This window comes from Mus caroli, chromosome 12 (genome assembly GCF_900094665.2).
Source record: "Mus caroli chromosome 12, CAROLI_EIJ_v1.1, whole genome shotgun sequence".
Classification (NCBI taxonomy): domain Eukaryota; kingdom Metazoa; phylum Chordata; class Mammalia; order Rodentia; family Muridae; genus Mus; species Mus caroli.
In genome coordinates, this window is record NC_034581.1 from 106121497 (window position 1) to 106138350 (window position 16854).

The following is a 16854-nucleotide window of genomic DNA, read 5'->3' on the forward strand; positions in this document are numbered from 1 at the left end:
AGACCAGAGACCTCGAAACGTACATTCCAGCAGTCAGTCAATAACAAGAAGTCAGAACTTAGTAGCTGGAGGGATTGCTGAGTGGCTAGGAGTGTATGCTACGTGTGCCAAGGGCCGGGGTTTAACTGCAGCATCCACATATGGTGGCTCACAAACACCTGAACTCTAGGTCCAGGAGATCCAGCACTTAACAGCTTTCATGGGCACACACACACACACCACATTTACATGTATTTAAAAGTGAGGGTTCCAGGATAGTCGGGGCGAGGACTTCAGTGGGAAACAGTGTGCCGTCCACTGCAGAGCAGCTGGGGAGTCTGGAGGACGGGGTCTCCAGGACCTGCGAAAGGATGGAGAATGATGAGCATGGCCAAAGGAGAGCGAGATCAAGCCAGGAAAGCCTAGCAGAGGTTAGCTGGAGGCACTCCCAGTGAGAGACAGCCACATGAGCCCTGTGATGGGTCTGGGGTGGGTGAGAGAGAGAAGGGACAGTGCCTGGTGGGAACGGCAGGCAGCAGCAGGAGTGCGGTGGGAAGGGAGATCAGAGCAGGTTTGGAAGTGGCTAAAGGAGGAGGAGAGATGCCAGGACCTTCAGCAGGTAGACAGAGCCTGAGGAGAGCTGGAATACAGTCCTGACACTGTTGAGAAGTGGCCAGACAGCAGTACAGCAGAAGGAAGGCTCCAGCAGCTGGGAGCTGCTTGCCCTATGACCCTGGAGTCTTGCTGCCTTTTACTCCCTGGATTCAAGGCCTCTAGAGAGATGTGCTGCTGTAGCTGTGCCCTGCTAAGCAGAGACTCTCCAGCCTTTTGGCCTGATCCCTTTAAACTTTAAAGGATCCTTGAAAGGGCCCCAGAAGAATGGGTACTGTCCAGGTATGCATGGGCTTCTCTTGAACCCTGCATGTAGATTACGCACATGGATGCTCTAGGCCACTGTATCTTTGCTAGACAGCCAGCCATATATAACTTTCCTTATCAAGGCAGAGCTGCTGGGCTCTTCTTTAGGAATTATGACCAGCTGTTGGTCCAATCCTGCCCTAAACCGGGTATGGTGACATGCCTTTCATCGAAGCACTTGGAGACCACAGTAGGTGGATCTCTGTAGGTCTTGAACAACCAAGACTACCTAGTGAGGCTCTGTCTCAAAGAATCCTATAGAAATCCAGTCAGGGGATGGCCCACAGAACCCATACAGATGTCTGTCAAAAAGGGCTCATGCTGGGTGTGGTGGGGCACAACTCTAATCTCAGCACTTGGGAGGCAGAGGTGGGTAGATGTCTGAGTTGAGGCCAGCCTGGCCAACATAACAAGTTCCAAGCTAGCCAGAGCCAAAGCAAAGGAAAAAAGAACTGGCTCTTGCTAACTGCTTCTCCGGCTCTATATGGGGTGCTAGGAGCCTGCCATGTGCCCTGATCAGCATGGCCACTTTCTGTGTGAATGCAAACACTCGTGGATTTTGTTTTGTTTGCCATGTGGATGCATTTTAAGTTATGGTCAAATGAATAACTGCCTCTAAGAAGCATAGGCAGCCACCGGATTCTTGGGGTCCAGAAAACCAACCAAACACCCTAAGCAGGCCCAAGAGTCCAGGAAAGCAAGATTCTCATTTGAATTAGGCAGCAAAACCTGCCCAGTCAGGGACAGCAACACAGACTTGGGAACTGAGTGCATCTTTGAATGCTCATCCTAGTAAGTAGTTAAGCAGATGACACAGGCTACTGTATTCAGGCAGCGACTTATCAATCAGGGCCACAGAATAGACTGCAGAGCTGAACTCCAACCCAGAGCCAGAGTGGTACAGGTTTTAGGCCTGAAATCCTAAATGTCCATGCCAAGTTATGCCACCCATCAGGTCTAAGTGCACGGGACTTCTTAGGAACAAGTCTTTGTGGAACACTTAACCCTGTTCCCATTGGTTGGGTTATTCAACTGTGGTGTGGTGACCTGCAGAGCATCAGTAACATCTCAACTGTCCAACCGGAGTGTCAGTTCCCGGGGGGGGGGGGGGTGTCTTGGGAACTTAACCTTTATTTGACCCCTGTTCAAAATGGAAGTTTAATTAAAAATGACTTCAATTTGGTTCCTTCTTACATTAACAAAGTTTTAGCTGTCTGGAAAGGGCAGGGCATCCTTGGTGGCTGAGACCTGAGTCCTTGCCCCTACCCAACTCCCACCCTCCCCTGTGGCTGCACCTCTCCAGACAGACAGTTAACCCATCTAATGTATTGATTTCCAGCCATCAGAGCCCTTCCTGTAGGACAGAATGAGTGGAGACCCAGAGGTTAGGCTGGGAGTAGATCCAGGGTGTGAGACGGGACTATCTATCACTTTGCCTTCCACTCCCCTGCCTGTACTTTTGGCTATTTTGTTGTTACGGTTTGCCTTTTATTTTGAGACAGTTTTATTATGTTGAGCATGTTTGCTTCAAACTCAAATCTTCCTGCCTCTGTCTTCTGAGTGCTGGAATTGAAAGCATGCGCCACCACCACACCTGGCTTAATTTTAAGAATATCTCAGCCGGGCGTGGTGGCGTACGCCTTTAATCCCAGCACTTGGGAGGTAGAGGCAGGTAGATTTCTGAGTTTGAGGCCAGCCTGGTCTACAAAGTGAGTTCCAGGACAGCCAGGGCTACACAGAGAAACCCTGTCTAGAAAAACAAAAACAAACAAAGAACAAAAAGAATATCTCGAGCAACGTTTGTGCCATTGTTGCCACCATAGGTCCACCTTGTCAGCTGCCCATTCCTCTGGCTCACAGCTGGGTAAGAGCAGTCGTTACCTTCCTACCTTGTTTATTGTGTCTTAGATACCTGGGTGACTCAGTTACCTGGGTAACTTAGATACCTGGGTATCTTACACATTACCAAGTACAGCTGCAGCGCAGCGCGAGGTACAACCTTGGCTGTCTCTGGAACACAGCTTCTTTGTGCTCTCAGAAAATTCTTCCCAGAAGATTTCACCTCAATGATGCTAGTCTTTCTCTCTCTCTTTTTTTGTTTTTTTTTTCTGAGACAGAGTTTCTCTGTGTAGCCCTGGCTGTCCTGGAACTCACTTTGTAGACCGGGCTGGCCTTGAACCCAGAAATCTGCCTGCCTCTGCCTCCCAAATGTGTGCCACCGCCCGGCTTGATGCTGGTCTCTTCTTTTTTTTTTTTTTTTTTTTTTTTTTTTTTTTTGGTTTTTTCGAGACAGGGTTTCTCTGTGTAGCCCTGGCTGTCCTGGCACTCACTTTGTAGACCAGGCTGGCCTCGAACTCAGAAATCCGGCTGCCTCTGCCTCCCGAGTGCTGGGATTAAAGGCGTGCGCCACCACGCCCGGCTGCTGGTCTCTTCTTAATCATCACTAATTTCTTAGCTCCAGCTAACCAGCATCAATTGTCTCCGTAGTCTCCTTCTCCTCTTGACTCTAAAGCCAGAATCACATGGTCAAAAGTGCTGAGTTTTTAATAAAGAATAAGCCAGGGCTGGTGAGATGGCTCAGTGGGTAAGAGCACTGACTGCTCTTCTGAAAGTTCTGAGTTCAAATCCCAGCAACCACATGGTGCTCACAACCACCTGTTGGGATCTGACGCCCTCTTCTGGTGCATCTGAAGTGTACTTATGTATAATAATAAATCTTTGATGCACGCCTTTAATCCCAGCACTTGGGAGGCAGAGGCAGGTGGATTTCTAAGTTCGAAGCCAGCCTGGTCTACAAAGTGAGTTCCAGGACAGCCAGGGCTACACAGAGCAACTGTCTCAAAAACAATAAAAAAGAAAAATAAATAAACGGAAGGAGCAAGTGATGCTACAGTTCTTGCCCTGACTCTGGCCTTGTGCAGACCCTGCTCTGTCACACCGGGCCCCCTCCACCCTCCAGAGCTAAGCTCTCTCCCACACTTTCTGGCACTCCCTCTGTGTTGGGGGCCCCAGCCTTGTGCAGGGAGGGACTCTGGGAGCTGAACAACAACTGCCTTTTCCTAGTAGACAGCTACTTCCTGAACTGCCCCAGAGACTTCTCTCTTGGGAACCTTTGAGTCATCAGGACTCAAGTACTGAAGATTAAAGTCAGAAATTTTTAAAAAATGGAGTCTTTGCTTCTGTTCGTTAACTGCTCCATGCCCTTTGCCAGTCAAAGGCGTATCTGTTTATTGATGTTTAAACGGAAGGTGGCTAAAGGAAGGTGCTATCCCGCAGGACCTTGTGTTGATCCTAGACATACAAAACTGAGTAAAGGCTAGGTAAACTCCGCTACTGTTGTGAAGCTCGGTTTCCAGGCTGAAAGGGACACTGTAGGAGGCCAAGGGGTCGCACCTTCAGGATGAAGGCAGAGAAGATGTAATGAGTCTACAGGAAGTGGGAAGACAAGCTGCACACAGCCCAGCTGTCTCCCACTCATGCCATGTGGGGCCACGACACCAGCAAGTTCTCAGTGACGTCTGTGAGATGACGATGCGGTTCTCTTAGCCGCTCTCTTCTCGGTACTTCAGCAAGGAGTGCCCTAGCTCTTCAGGTAAGCCTCGGCATGGCTTGCACCATGGATCTGGAAGAAGGACCTGACATGCAGCCTGCCTCCGCCATGTCTTCTAGAGCAGGATCTGCGCTGGCTTGCCTCCCCCGGGAGCTACCAGCAGACACATCCAGGGAAGTAGCAGACAGTCCTAAGCAGAGGAACCCCCAGAGCATCCCCTCCAGCCTCAGGGGGCCCCATTCCAGGCCAGACTCTTGGACATACAGCTCAGCTCTCCCAAGTCTGAGCCCCAGCCCACGGCCACACCCCTCCCCCATTCAGTAAGCCCTAGGGAACCTGCCTTGTAGCCTTGAGCAGCTCTAAGTCCTTGTACTCTAGTGGCTGTAAGTGTACCATACACTCTCGGGGTTGCATTACTGACTGGAATGTCATTAATGAACTTAGGCAAATACTGGGACTTGGCTAAAAACGCAAAGTCATATAATCCTTGACTGGAGGCCAGAGAAAAGCAATGCCTGGCCCCTCCTTTCTGTCTGCAGGGCTAAGGACAGGGTGAGGCAGCAACACAGGTGGTCCTTGTCAAGCCAGAGTCAACAGCTGCAGGCCTGATGGGACGAGCTGTTTTTAAATCTGGGCATCTGGTGTAGCCAAGCCCCTCGTGTATGCAGGGCTGGGGAGGGAGTGGTCCAAGCACCTGACTGCTATGCTTTACTTTCAGTGGGATACATTTGGTTCCGGTTTCTCCTTTTGTTTGTTTGTTTGTTTGTTTGTTGTTTGTTTTTCTGAGAAAGGGCTTTTCTGTAGCCTTGGCTGTCCTGGAACTCTCTCTCTGTAGACCAGACTGGCCTCAGACTCAGAGATCTGCCTGCTTCTGCCTCCCAAGTGCTGGGTTTTGAAGTGTGCACCACCACACTCGGTTTGGTTTTGGTTTGGTTTGGGGTTTTTTTGTTTGTTTGTTTTTTGGTTGGGTGGTTTGGTTTGGAACAATCTTGGCATGGTGAACAGCTCCAGGTTGAAAAACTGACCAAGAACACAGGCTCAAGAGAACAGTGAACCAAGACTGCAGCAGCAGTGTAAAACCACTGTAGCAGTACCACCTTTGCTGGTATACACATGGTAGAATTTGCAAAATGGAGCCCAGCCTGAGCCTAGACACAAGCTACCAGACAGCCTGACACTTCCATCAGACAACACAGTGAGTGAGTCATCCTCTGTGTGGATAAAGCCAGAGCCAGGTTACCCTTCGTTCCACCCGCATTCCAACCCCGCTGACCCACGTTCCGCTCTGCTCTGCAGAGAGGCTGCTGTTAAGAGAGTTGGACCACAGTCCCGGTTCATCCCTTCCCCAGGAGTGATTTAGGTTCCACACAAGTTTCCATTAGGACCTAGCGATACAAGCACAGGAGCTCCACCTGTTTTCTGCAGGATGGCCTTGTCTTGACATCCCAAGGTGGCTGCTTGAATGTCACTTGTCTTGTCACTAAACTAAGCACCAAAACTTTGTAGCTACGGCAGAGTGGCCACCAGGGGACCTTAAGCCATCATCAGTACCTTAAAACTTGGCCGGAGGGCTGCTAATCCTGCTAATCCTAATCCCAAATCCTAATCCCTGCTAGTCCTGCTTCCGTCCTGTTAAAGGGCTGTGCCACCATACCCAGCTGTTGTTCAAGTGGGGAGTGTACCTGCCGAGGTGTGGTGGTCAGGACGCCTGAACCCCGGTGTCCTTAGCAAAGCAGAGTAAGGTATTAGGGCATGATGAGACTGTGGGAAGCTGCAGGATGCAGGCTCGAACCCCAGCCCACTGAAAAGCCTTGCTTCCCTAGGCTGTCCCCCCGACACCTTTGTCCTTTGTCGTTGACTCACCTTTTGGCCAGTGGGAAAGTTATCTTAACTTGCATGCCTGTGGGTACAGTGTCTAGCTGCCTCCGGCATCTGGGAGGTTTGTTAAGTACCAGGCTGGGTCAGAAATAGAAGTGCTGTGTAAGGAAGCCTGCAGGCAATTGCAGCCTTCTAAGCTACTATTGGGAGAAGCTGGACCCGGCCCTGAAGAGCCCCACAAGTTAAAAGAGCAGAAGAATCAACCCATGCCTGCGTTAGGCTTTTCTATGTGAGCCTCAGTTTCCCCATAATAGGAGAGGGTGCCAGTGGATGCCTGCTTGCTACTCCCTCAGTGCTCCCACCAGCTGCAACACATTAAATTCCTATAAATAGAAGAAGAAAAAAGAAAACTATTTCCAATTTGACTGGGACAGGGCCGAGGCTGTAGCTCAGCCAGCCAAGCGCTAACTAGCTCAGAGCCCTTGGTTTAATCCTAAAGACTACACTGCAGAAACAGGGTGAGGTAGTACACATCCATTATCCCAGCCGCCGGTCGGTGGAGGCAGGAGGATTTCAGTTTCCTCCTCCGGTACCTGGGGAGGACCGCAAGTGCAGCTTAGTGGTTGAGCTTCGTTCCTAGCATGCGCCGAGCCGAGTTCGACCCTCAACATGGCCAAAACCATTGCCTTATATAAGCAATACATGTTCACTGGAAGAAACTCGGAAAGCGAAGTATAAAGAGGGAAATCACCTGTTCCCACCCACAGCCAGACTGTTCTGGGGTTTTTCCATACATAATCTGGGATCTTAGCGCGAGCTGTTTTATAACCCAGGCTTGCTTCTTGGCTTCCTCAGCCTGTCTTCATAGCACTGAGTGTGAAGTTTGCTTGCACGAAGTAGGAGGGGTGGGGTTGGCCAAGCTTTTTCTTTTTTCTTTTTTTTTTTTCTCCAGGTAAATGGTCCTGACCAGTTCTTTCCTTCTCTAAGGAGCTGTCGTTCCTTGTTATTTCTTTAGATAGTGGTCTTCCTGGGTCAGCATCTGGAAATTCTACCGGCACCAGGGTGAGAGCTGGGGGCTTTGTTAGTATGGTGGGTTGATATCTTAGTGGACAGAACACCCGCCTCTATCATTGGGCCACCCAATGTAGGTGGCTCCAGGGTGAAATCCTTCTCTGGCTGCTCCCAGCAAGAAATCAGGGTGGCCAGCCTGTCCCAGGGAGATGTGTTTCCATTCCTGTTCCCAGTGAGCACAGCCCCTTCCATCTCTGCAACCACTCCCACGAAAGCCAAGCTCAACACACTCGTTTGAATCTCAGATCTAGAGGAAGAGCAGGGCTGTCTGGACTTCCATAAGTCCCGGAGATCTACCGAGCACAGGAGAGTGGCATGCAACACAGCCGAGGGAACACAACAAGATTCTTCTGTCTGGGTGAGACTGGGGTAGGAACTCAGAGCCTAGTAGAGTCCTGAGTTTCTGAGCCTACACAGAGGCCAGGAAGTGCCTGTGTCCAGGACACAGCTCAACCCGGAAGCACAAGCCCCAAAGGGGCTCAGCTGTGCCGGTGCCCGAGTGGCTGGTTCAAGATGCTCATCAGATTCACTGCCTGGGGGAAACATCCTTTCTAGGCTAGGTTCTGCCCTCTGGATCCTGCGTAAGTAGAGTGGGGTTTCAGGCTGCAGCTCTCTGGATCCTTGGGGTTTGGATGGGGAAGTACCACACAGTGCTGTGCGTAGGCCTAGCCACATCAAGTTAGCTGGCCCTGACCTTGCTGGCGTTAAGGGGCCTGAGCCAGCAGAACACTCTGGGCTCAGGTGGCGGGAAGGTGGTATTCCAAGACTGAACTTCACAGACCTGAGGCACCTATAGGAAGATAGAAAACCCTCACCCGTTACAGGGGTCCTGTGTCCTGCCTTCTTTTCTTAGGTCTTTTTGGTGTCTTAACAGCAGACATGGGGAGTTTAGGGCATACATATCTCTCTGTGCCTACTGTCCCTCTCTTAGAGTCTGTATCGTCCCTTCAGAGACTCATTAACTTTGTTGGTGGAGATGGTTTGAAAGGCATTTTCCCCCTAGTTTTTCAAGGCAGGGCTTTTCTTTGGAGTTCTGTCTGTCCTGAAACTTGCTCTATAGACCAGGCTGGCCTTGAGCTCAGAGCCCTGCTCGCCTCTGCCTTCCTAAAGGAAGGCAGGAGGGCTGCTTTTTGCCACCAGACTGAAATCTACAGTGTGGCTGGATGACTTAAAGCTGAGGGAATGGTCTAGTGTGGACCCCAGGTCCTTCTGACAGGAGTGCTAGCTGCAAACTTTTTAGGACATCTGAGGAGACCGAAGGCAGGATTGAGTGCTATCCCTGGACACTAAGGAGAGATGCAGAGATCTCTTGACCCTTTTGTGCTTCTAGGGAACCTGCCCTGTCCTATGTCCAGCCCACCGGCAGTGAGGTGCATTCAAACAGCATGCTACAGAGGTCAGTACTCAACTAGTTTCCCCAGCCTAGACACCACCTAGACGAGCCCATAGCTGGAGTCTGGCCGTTGAAGCAAACACCAGACAGAATGCACCTCTGTAGCTCATAGATCAACCTTGCCTCCCTGTCTCCTGAGTATGTCGTCTGGGTTGACCAGGTAAGCCTGTGATGAGCCTGTCCAGCAGGTGGCAGCACAAGACTGTCCTCTTGGAAGAGTCGCTGTGGGGGCGGGGAACTGTAGTCCCAGCCCCTGGCTGCTGTTTTTTCCTTTCTCGGCTTTCAAATGTGGGCCAGATCTTTTCATGAGACCCAACCAGGATAAGCCGCCATGAAGGCAGCCAAGCTTCGTTTGTGCCCAGGAGCCCTGATGTGAGCCTTGGGGTACCTCCCCTTTGACCTGTCCACAGACAGGGACGGGCCACGACAGAGCCCCTAACTTCTGTTCCCTCTCCTAGATGACGTGGCATAAAAGCTCAGAGTGGAAGCAGAGGGTTGCCTCCTCCCAACCACTAGGGCCCCAGAGAGGAAGCTGCAAATGAGCGGGACGGGACAGGACAAAAGTCTGGATGGGACTAGAGAGCTGGGTGGGTGGAGGGATGAGGAGGTGGCACCTCAACCCGAGGAGGACGGAAGCTGGAGGAAGCAGGGAGAGGATTATTTAGGAACTGGAGTACGGGTTGGAGGCTGGAGGGGGAGGAAGTGAGGAGGTAAACTATGGCTCTTCAGGCTGCCAGGAAGACGGCAGAAAGAAACTGGGGCAGATGTCAAGCTTCGGACTCCTTTAGATGGCTGGGGCTAAGGAAACGCTAGGCTCCACCCTGCAAGCACAGATGTCCTTAGATGCTCAGGCTGGACTCAGAGCCTCCCTCCCTCTCTGCCCTGTATCTTCTACAGCTCATGTTTCATCTGCTAGGTGAGATGACACAGAAGGCCAGCACGCACACACGCGCAGGCACGCACATGACTGTCCCTAGGAAAGGAGAAGCAACACTCAGACAGACATAGGGCAGGCCAAACCCTAGTTTATTTTCAGTGTCAGCAACAGCTTAGCCATCAAAAAAATAAACTCTACCCAGGGCGACAGAAGTCTCTACAGCGAGGCTAAGGGCTCAGCCGCCAGGCGGCAAACATCAAGGATGCATGGCGGGCACTGCCCGGGTAATAAGTTAGGAAGCGGCAGCCTGATGGTGGCGAGGGCCAGGCTTCACTTCTGGGCCGGCATGAGGTCATCGATCGCCTGACCCTGCTCGAGCCGTTGCTCCATCTCAATGAGCAGTTTCACTCCGTCCACCACCATCTGCACCAGTTCCACCTCCGAGAAGCCCAGGCGGTCAGCGTTGGAGACATCAAACACCCCACCGACAGCAGCGGTGTCCACGCCACCTGCGGTGGGACATGGGCAGGTCAGCGGGGCTGAGGACACCTGCACCTTCTGCCCCCTCACCTGTGCCTTCTGCCCCCTCACCTGTGCCTCGCTTCTGGAGCCGCAGCCGCTTGAGCACCTCCGAGAACTTCTCGTGCTTCCCCAGGTGGGGCAGCTTGATATGCACACCTGCCCGCAGTCCGGTGCCCAGGTTGGATGGGCATGTGAGGATGTAGCCCAGGTGAGGATTCCACATGAACTCATAGTTCTTGGACTTGAAGAGAGTTTCGATCTGAAGGTGGAGAAGGGAGAGTTAAGAGAAGGAAGTCTGGCCGAAGCCCTACGGACCGTGGGAGATGTGGGCTCTGATCTGCCCCCATCCCTCCCTAGCACCAACCCCCCTAGTGAGGAAGGCCCAGGCCTGACCTGAGTGAGGCCGGTGCAGAATCGGGTGAACACTTCTTTCATGTTGCCCCCCTTCTGCATGGAGATGACCCGCAGGTGGTCCTCCTCATTAATCCATACCAGGAAAGTCTTATTGTCATTGTGCCTAGAGGAGGGGTATAGTCAGGCTGGAGTTCCTGCCAGAATGTGGCCTTAGATCACACCCAAGAAAGACACTATAGGTGGGTGACCTCAAACAAAATGCTTCCCGAGTGCTGGAATGTGAGCTGTCACCAAGACGCCAATCCCAGCAACAGTGGAGGAAGGCAGGGAGACCCAGGCAGCTCATATACATCTCAATCACCAGTCATGTGCTCTGTGGCCCGCAAGGGTCTGGAGCCTCCAGAGCATCCCACCAGAGGAAGCACGCCTCCGCCCGCTCAGTCTGCAGGGGTAGGAGCCCTGCCCGGACCCGGTGCGGAGGCTTTTGCGTCATTGGCACCTGGCAAGATCCCGGCGGAATAAGGGGGTGAGAAGGTGGAGAGAAAACAAGAAGCGCCGGCTCCCAGGAGGAGGGCGGAGAACAGACGCCAAAGAGACTGGTCACCACCCTTGAGTCCCTGGAGACTGCGGCCTCCCGCAGCGCAAGGACCACAGTCATCCGCAGAACCAAGGTCACCTGGGCGGAGGGAGGCACTGCACAAACTAGGAATTCAGGGCAGGCCCCAACTTCTGGGGACTGGGGGGATTGGGCTCGTACCATATGCCGCGAGCATCCGGCCAGTCGCGGGCCATGCCGGAGGCCAGCAGCAGAGGCGACACAGGCTTGTCGAAGAGGAAGTGGTCGTCAATGAGCTGCTGCTGCTCCGCCTCAGTCATGCTCTTGAGCGCGTAGTACCTGCCAGACAGGTCGCCATCTAGGCTGGACAGAGCTGCGGAGTGCAGAGTTCAAGGAGAGGGTGGGCGGGCGAGCAAGCCCGCCGCCCCGCCTGCAGCAGTGTTTCCCCGCGGGCGAAGGTGGGTCTTCGACCCTCAGTCCCCAGTGGGAACGCGCGCGCAGAGAAGAGCGCAGCAGCTCTGGCGGCTGTTACCCGACCCCTACCTTCTACTGCCAGCTTCTCGATGGCGCGGCGCTCCCCGCGGCTGCAGTGCGGGGGGAGACAGAAGCCGCGGATGCTGCGGCCAGTGCGCACTCGCGAGCTCAGCACGTAGTTGGGGTCCAGGTCATCGCCACCCTGGGAATACAAGGTGGTGGCCTGAGTGAGCGCAGAGACCCCTCTCCCCAGCACGCCCGGACCCTGACTCCCCGCACCTGCAGGTTGTCTGGGTTGAGGTCGGTCTTGTGCTCATCACTGGGCTGGTAGCCGCCGTGCCGCTCCTCAATAATGGGGTCGAAGAGGTCCTTGAATACGTCGTAACTCTCCTCGTCGCCCGCCACTGCACCCACTGTCATGATGTACGGGTGGCCTGGAGGAGGGGCGCGGCGACAGTGACGTCACCGTCAGGCAGGAGCAAGCCGAGGCCCTTAAGGCTAAGCGCCGAGAGGGGACCAGGGGACCCCAGCCCGCCGAAGGTTCAGGGAAGAGCAGTGGGATCCTTGCCCCGGGGGCTTCTTGGGGAGGCGGAAGCCTGACGCTACAGGGGTGTGCATACCCGGATTGTCTACGCCAGTCTGAATGGCGTCGTCCAAAGTAAAGCCGCTCGGCGTGCACTTGGCACGGAGCTCGGCATACAGCTCCGGGGTCAGCACCTTGGCCATATGGTTGTTGTGGCTGCTCAGATCAGGGAATTCATCCTCGGCCGGGAAGCGCAGCTTCTGCGTATTATGGCTGTTGGAGAAGGGCATGGCGGCGGCAGCGGGCTGCGGGGAAGAGCGGGGTCAGAAGAGATTTACACACGGGCCGCCAGGGACCTGCAAACCACTCGGGACCCCCGAGGCTTTCCCTGGACGCCACCAAGGTCAGCGAGGTCTGCATCGTCTGAGTCCAGCGCATCCCAAGTTACCCGGCGGGTCCGATGCGCGCTCCCGGCAGCGAGGCTGCGCGTGATGCCCCGGTCCCGCACCCCACCGCGTAGAGCCCCGCAGGACTATACCCCTGGCCCTTGGACCCGCTCACCGGGATGCCGGACGGAGCAGGGGCGATGGATGCCTGTGCTTGCAGCTCCTGGCGCAGCGCAGAAGAACGACGGCTGCTCGCTGCTCCCTGAGCTCTTAAGGGGCGCGTCGCCGGCCTCCCATTGGTGGCTATTTATAGCCCATTCATTCCATTGGTCCGCGCTTTGGGGTGGTGCCGCCGCTTTGTCCGAGGCAGCAGCCCTTGACACCCCCAGCGGCCCACCCCAGCGGTCCCCAAGTCTCGACCCCGCTGCGCAGTTTGGCCACCCCGGTGGTGCTCGCACAGGATCCCTAAGACGAAACCCCAGAGCCATAGATATCCTAGACCTGCTTCACAAACACTGCCTGGGGGCAGAAAACTGAGTCTGGGAAGCCAGATGGCACTTGAGGCTCCTGCCTTCCTTGCCTCCTCCCTCCTTTCTCCTCAGGCTGACTGCGTTGTAGAGAGGGTCATGGTGAGAGTCCAGGTTTTTAACATTGGGTACAGCATCCAAACACCACATCCAGGCGATATCCTCAGAGCCACAGAGCCGCCGACCTTCCTCAAGGTGCCTGCGGGCATCTCCTGGGTGTTCTTGGTGCAACACCAGAGGCGCAGTCTGGCTGAGGTCCCGCCCGGAAAGCACCCACGGTGTTCTGACCTTGGGCGGGCTCTGAGGAACACAGCCAAGACCCTTGGACCCAGACCCTGAAAGATTCAAGACATTTAGTTCCTAGAGACTTATTTTTGAATCTCCAAATCCTCATCCCCTGTCCCTTTTCTTGGGGGACCGGTTTCTACCACCGCACCCACAAAGAACTACTCACCACCGGCAGGCAAACTGGGGGTGGAGGAAGCACCAGTCAAAATTAAGCTCATTAATCAGATCCAACACATCGAAACAGTCTCTCTCCCCGTGCCCCGTGCCCCCCCACACACACACACACAGGTACAGGGAAACCTGGAATTTGACCACAGCCAGTGCCAGCTATGAATTGGAATGTGTGAAGATAGGCGTTCGCACCTTGCCTGCTGCAGCTGCCAGCAGCTTCGTCTTTTTCTGGAAAGTAATTTGGCAGTATTTGTTAAAATTTTTAAAATTGCTCTATGACCTAGCATTCCCACTTCTAGGAATCCAGCCTACAGAAAGACAGTGTCCCTTCTCTACAAACAGATCAGGAAACGTGTAGAGGGAGCAAGTTTGGATTCGATCTGATGCTCATTAGGGAATGGTCATGGGTAGAAAAGTGTGGTAGATGGTGCAGTTGATACAAATATAGAGGTGAGGTCCTGCGTGGCGTCACACCCTTTCTTTTTTTTAATCCCCGAGACAGGGTTTCTCTGTATAGCCCTGGCTGTCCTGGAACTCACTCTGTTCTGGCCTCGAACTCAGAAATTCGCCTGCCTCTGCCTCCCAAGTGCTGGGATTAAAGGCATGTGCCACCACGTCTGGCTGCAGCGCACCCTTTCAATCCAAGCACGAGGAAGGCAGAGTCAGTCAGATCTCTGTGAGATCCCTCAGGCAGATCCTTCCTCTAAAAAGAGAGTCCAGGACAGCCCTGGCTCAAAAAAATCAGTATCTGTGCTTTCATATTTAATGTTCACTCACAGCCACTCACTCACTCACTCACTCACTCACTCACTCACTCCTGGGCTAATAAGCAAGAACAAGAGAAGCCTTCATCCTTGCATGTTTGACAGAATATCTTCAGTCATTTGTCTTTGACAGTTTCTCTCTCTAGCCTTGGAACTCACTATGTAGACCAAGCAGGTCTCAGAGCTCTGCCTGCCTCTGCTTATCCACTTGTGGACTTAAAGGCAGGCATGTTCCACCCTGCTCTGAGGGATTGCAGTCCAAAGCCTAACTTCAGAAAATTGATGGCACACTTAACGCCCCAGAGGAAAAGAAGCTGAAGATGACTTTGAGGGAGGCTGCTCCCCCTGAGCCTCCAGCCACACATGAGGTGCTAGATGCAAGGAACGTGCAAGAAAAAGTGCACAGGAGGCATAGGGACCCTGCCTTTCTGTGGAGGCTGGCTGCCCGGAGCAAACTGTGTGAGGTATGACAGGAATTCCAGGCTGAGATAGAATGTGCAGGTGCCTGGGGAGAAGACAACTCTAAAGTGAAGAACAGAAAGCCTGCCTGCCTGCCTGTCTGCCTCTGACTGGGTGGAGTTGAAAAGTCACCTCTGCTCTGTCCCCAGAGCTACTACAGAGGCTCCTCCTGTTTTTCACTCACCTTGGCCAGCTTTAACTTATTGTGTTTTGAGACAAGATCCCATAAACCAGGCTCTTTCTGTCTCAGCATCCCAAGTTCTAGTATGGGACTGAGCCACTATGCCCAGGTCAAGCCACTTTTTTTTTGGGGGGGGGGGGAGTTCAAGGCAGGGTTTCTCTGTATAGCCCTGGCTGTCCTGGAACTCACTTTGTAGACCAGGCTGGCCTCAAACTCAGAAATCTGCCTGCCTCTGCCTCCTGAGTGCTGGGATTAAAAGTGTATGCCACCACACCCGGCTCAAGTCACTATTCTGTAAACCAATAAAACAACCTCAGATAAGGAGGTATTCCAGCAGTCAGGAAGAAGAGGCAGATGTATATCTGTGTAATAAGTTCAGTCTAGTCTACATAGTGAATTCTGAGGCAGTCAGGGTTACATAGAAAGATCCTGTCTCAAAAAGAAAAAAAAAAGGGGGGGGAGGGGCAGGAAGATTAAAAATCAAGGCCAGCCTGGGCTCCAGGAGCCCTTGTCTTTGGCTAGACAGCAGGTGTGCCCTCAGTCTGTATTCTATGCTCCCGGCAGCCTCTCCCCATCTCAGATATATCTGCAGCTGCCTACCCAGTCCCTACTCCTTTCAGGGAAGCTGGTGCTGCTTAGCCCCAAGTGCTCAAGTTTCTGTTTTAGAAATAGGAAGCGAACTTGTTATCTAGGCTGGAGGTGGGGGTAGGGGGCTCAGGGCTTCCTCTTTGTCTCCAGGATTTGCAGCTTCTTAGCCTTCTCTCCTTCCTTTCCCTTTTTTATCTCCCTGCCAGAGCAAGACCAAGACTCTGGTAGAGGTGAGGAACAGAAGTCAAGGGTGCCTATCCCAGCACTAAACCACACCCAGTGCAGGCACAGGTTCCTGTGACCTTTGACTACTGTCCCATTCTACTGCAGATACACAAAGGAAAAGACACAAGTGCTGGCTCAGGAGGTCCAGATATCTCCCGATGGTCCTAGGGTGACTACCCTTGGGACATCGTGCAGATTCATAGAGTATATGCAGCTATAGTGGAAGTGACAGCAGGAGAGGGAGGTAAAGGGGCCTTCATAGCCACCAGATGACAGTATCAATGTGAGGCCCCCACTGGGGTGTTGCTTGGAAGTCCTGATAGCCCCCAGAGCAAGGAAGCAAGGTGAGGGTCTTCCAACCTAGCTGTGGTCCTGACTGTGGGCCCCCTGCTCTCCTCTCTCCTCGGAACTCGGTAGTTGGTCTGGCAGCTCCCAGGCGAGAAGCTAGATGACATCACTCCCCAGATTTATGGTCCCATCTCCTTCAAAATCACACCAAGTCATACATTAACCACAAAGAAGGAAGGGGTATCAAAGGAGTCTTTGATAATCATAGACTGAGTTTTTTAATCTTAGAGCAGGGTCCAGTCCAGCAGGGCAAGTGGAGAACAGATAGGGCCATGGCCTTCAGGTTCGCCAGAGGCTAGCCACAGTCTGTGGCCAAGGTGTATCTCTTCCTCTCTGCTCCCTTGCTCATGGAGCGCAAAGGGGAAGTTGACAGGGGTCAGAAAAAAGGCAGGGGCTGCAGGACAGTGCAGCAGGAGGCTGTGCCAGTCAAAGGGGGGACTCTTGGCACCTCGGGCCCAGGCAGAGCAGGCAGATCTCTTGGGTCTGAGACCAGCCTGATCTACATAGTGAGTTCCAGACAGCCAAGGCTATATAGGGAGTCTGTCTCAAAGACAAAATATAGCCCTGCATGAACCATGTTGTCGGTATGATGTTACACAAATTAACTTTCTGTTCCCCATCTGTAAAGTGGTCATAAAATTATAAGGAAGAGGATTCAATGACACGAGAGCGAGCTGGCCACATGAAGCACCTGGTCTTATTAGAACTCAGCGTATAAACTTCGCTGGGAAATCTCCCCACCCCCACCTCACCAGCTAGGGTCTTTTTTTTTGGGGGGGGGGGGTTTCGAGACAGGGTTTCTCTGTATAGCTCTGGCTGTCCTGGAGCTCACTTTGTAGACCAGGCTGGCCTCGAACTCAGAAATCCGCCTGCCTCTGCCTC

The 16854-nt window shown here is 53.2% G+C and overlaps 1 protein-coding gene across 1 annotated transcript; it reads right to left on the reverse strand.

The window, feature by feature from the left end:
* Positions 1-9734: 9734 nt before the first annotated feature.
* On the reverse strand, positions 9735-12703 carry Ckb (creatine kinase B). The gene is made up of 8 exons (XM_021178835.2): positions 12597-12703; positions 12133-12340; positions 11792-11946; positions 11582-11714; positions 11240-11411; positions 10522-10645; positions 10198-10387; positions 9735-10115 (listed from the first exon to the last, which is right to left on the reverse strand). Exons 2-8 carry the CDS (start codon positions 12323-12325, stop codon positions 9937-9939), a joined length of 1146 nt encoding a protein of 381 aa, XP_021034494.1. The 5' UTR covers positions 12326-12340; positions 12597-12703; the 3' UTR covers positions 9735-9936.
* Between the last annotated feature and the right edge of the window lie 4151 nt (positions 12704-16854).

Excerpts from the sequence above, each read along its gene's own strand:
- Ckb (XM_021178835.2), bottom strand. The coding sequence starts at position 12,325 with ATGCCCTTCTCCAACAGCCATAATACGCAGAAGCTGCGCTTCCCGGCC. Across the intron at positions 11,412-11,581 it reads CGAGAAGCTGGCAGTAGAAG|CTCTGTCCAGCCTAGATGGC; the intron begins GTAGGGGTCGGG and ends TGCACTCCGCAG. Across the intron at positions 10,646-11,239 it reads CCGGATGCTCGCGGCATATG|GCACAATGACAATAAGACTT; the intron begins GTACGAGCCCAA and ends CCCCTCCTCTAG.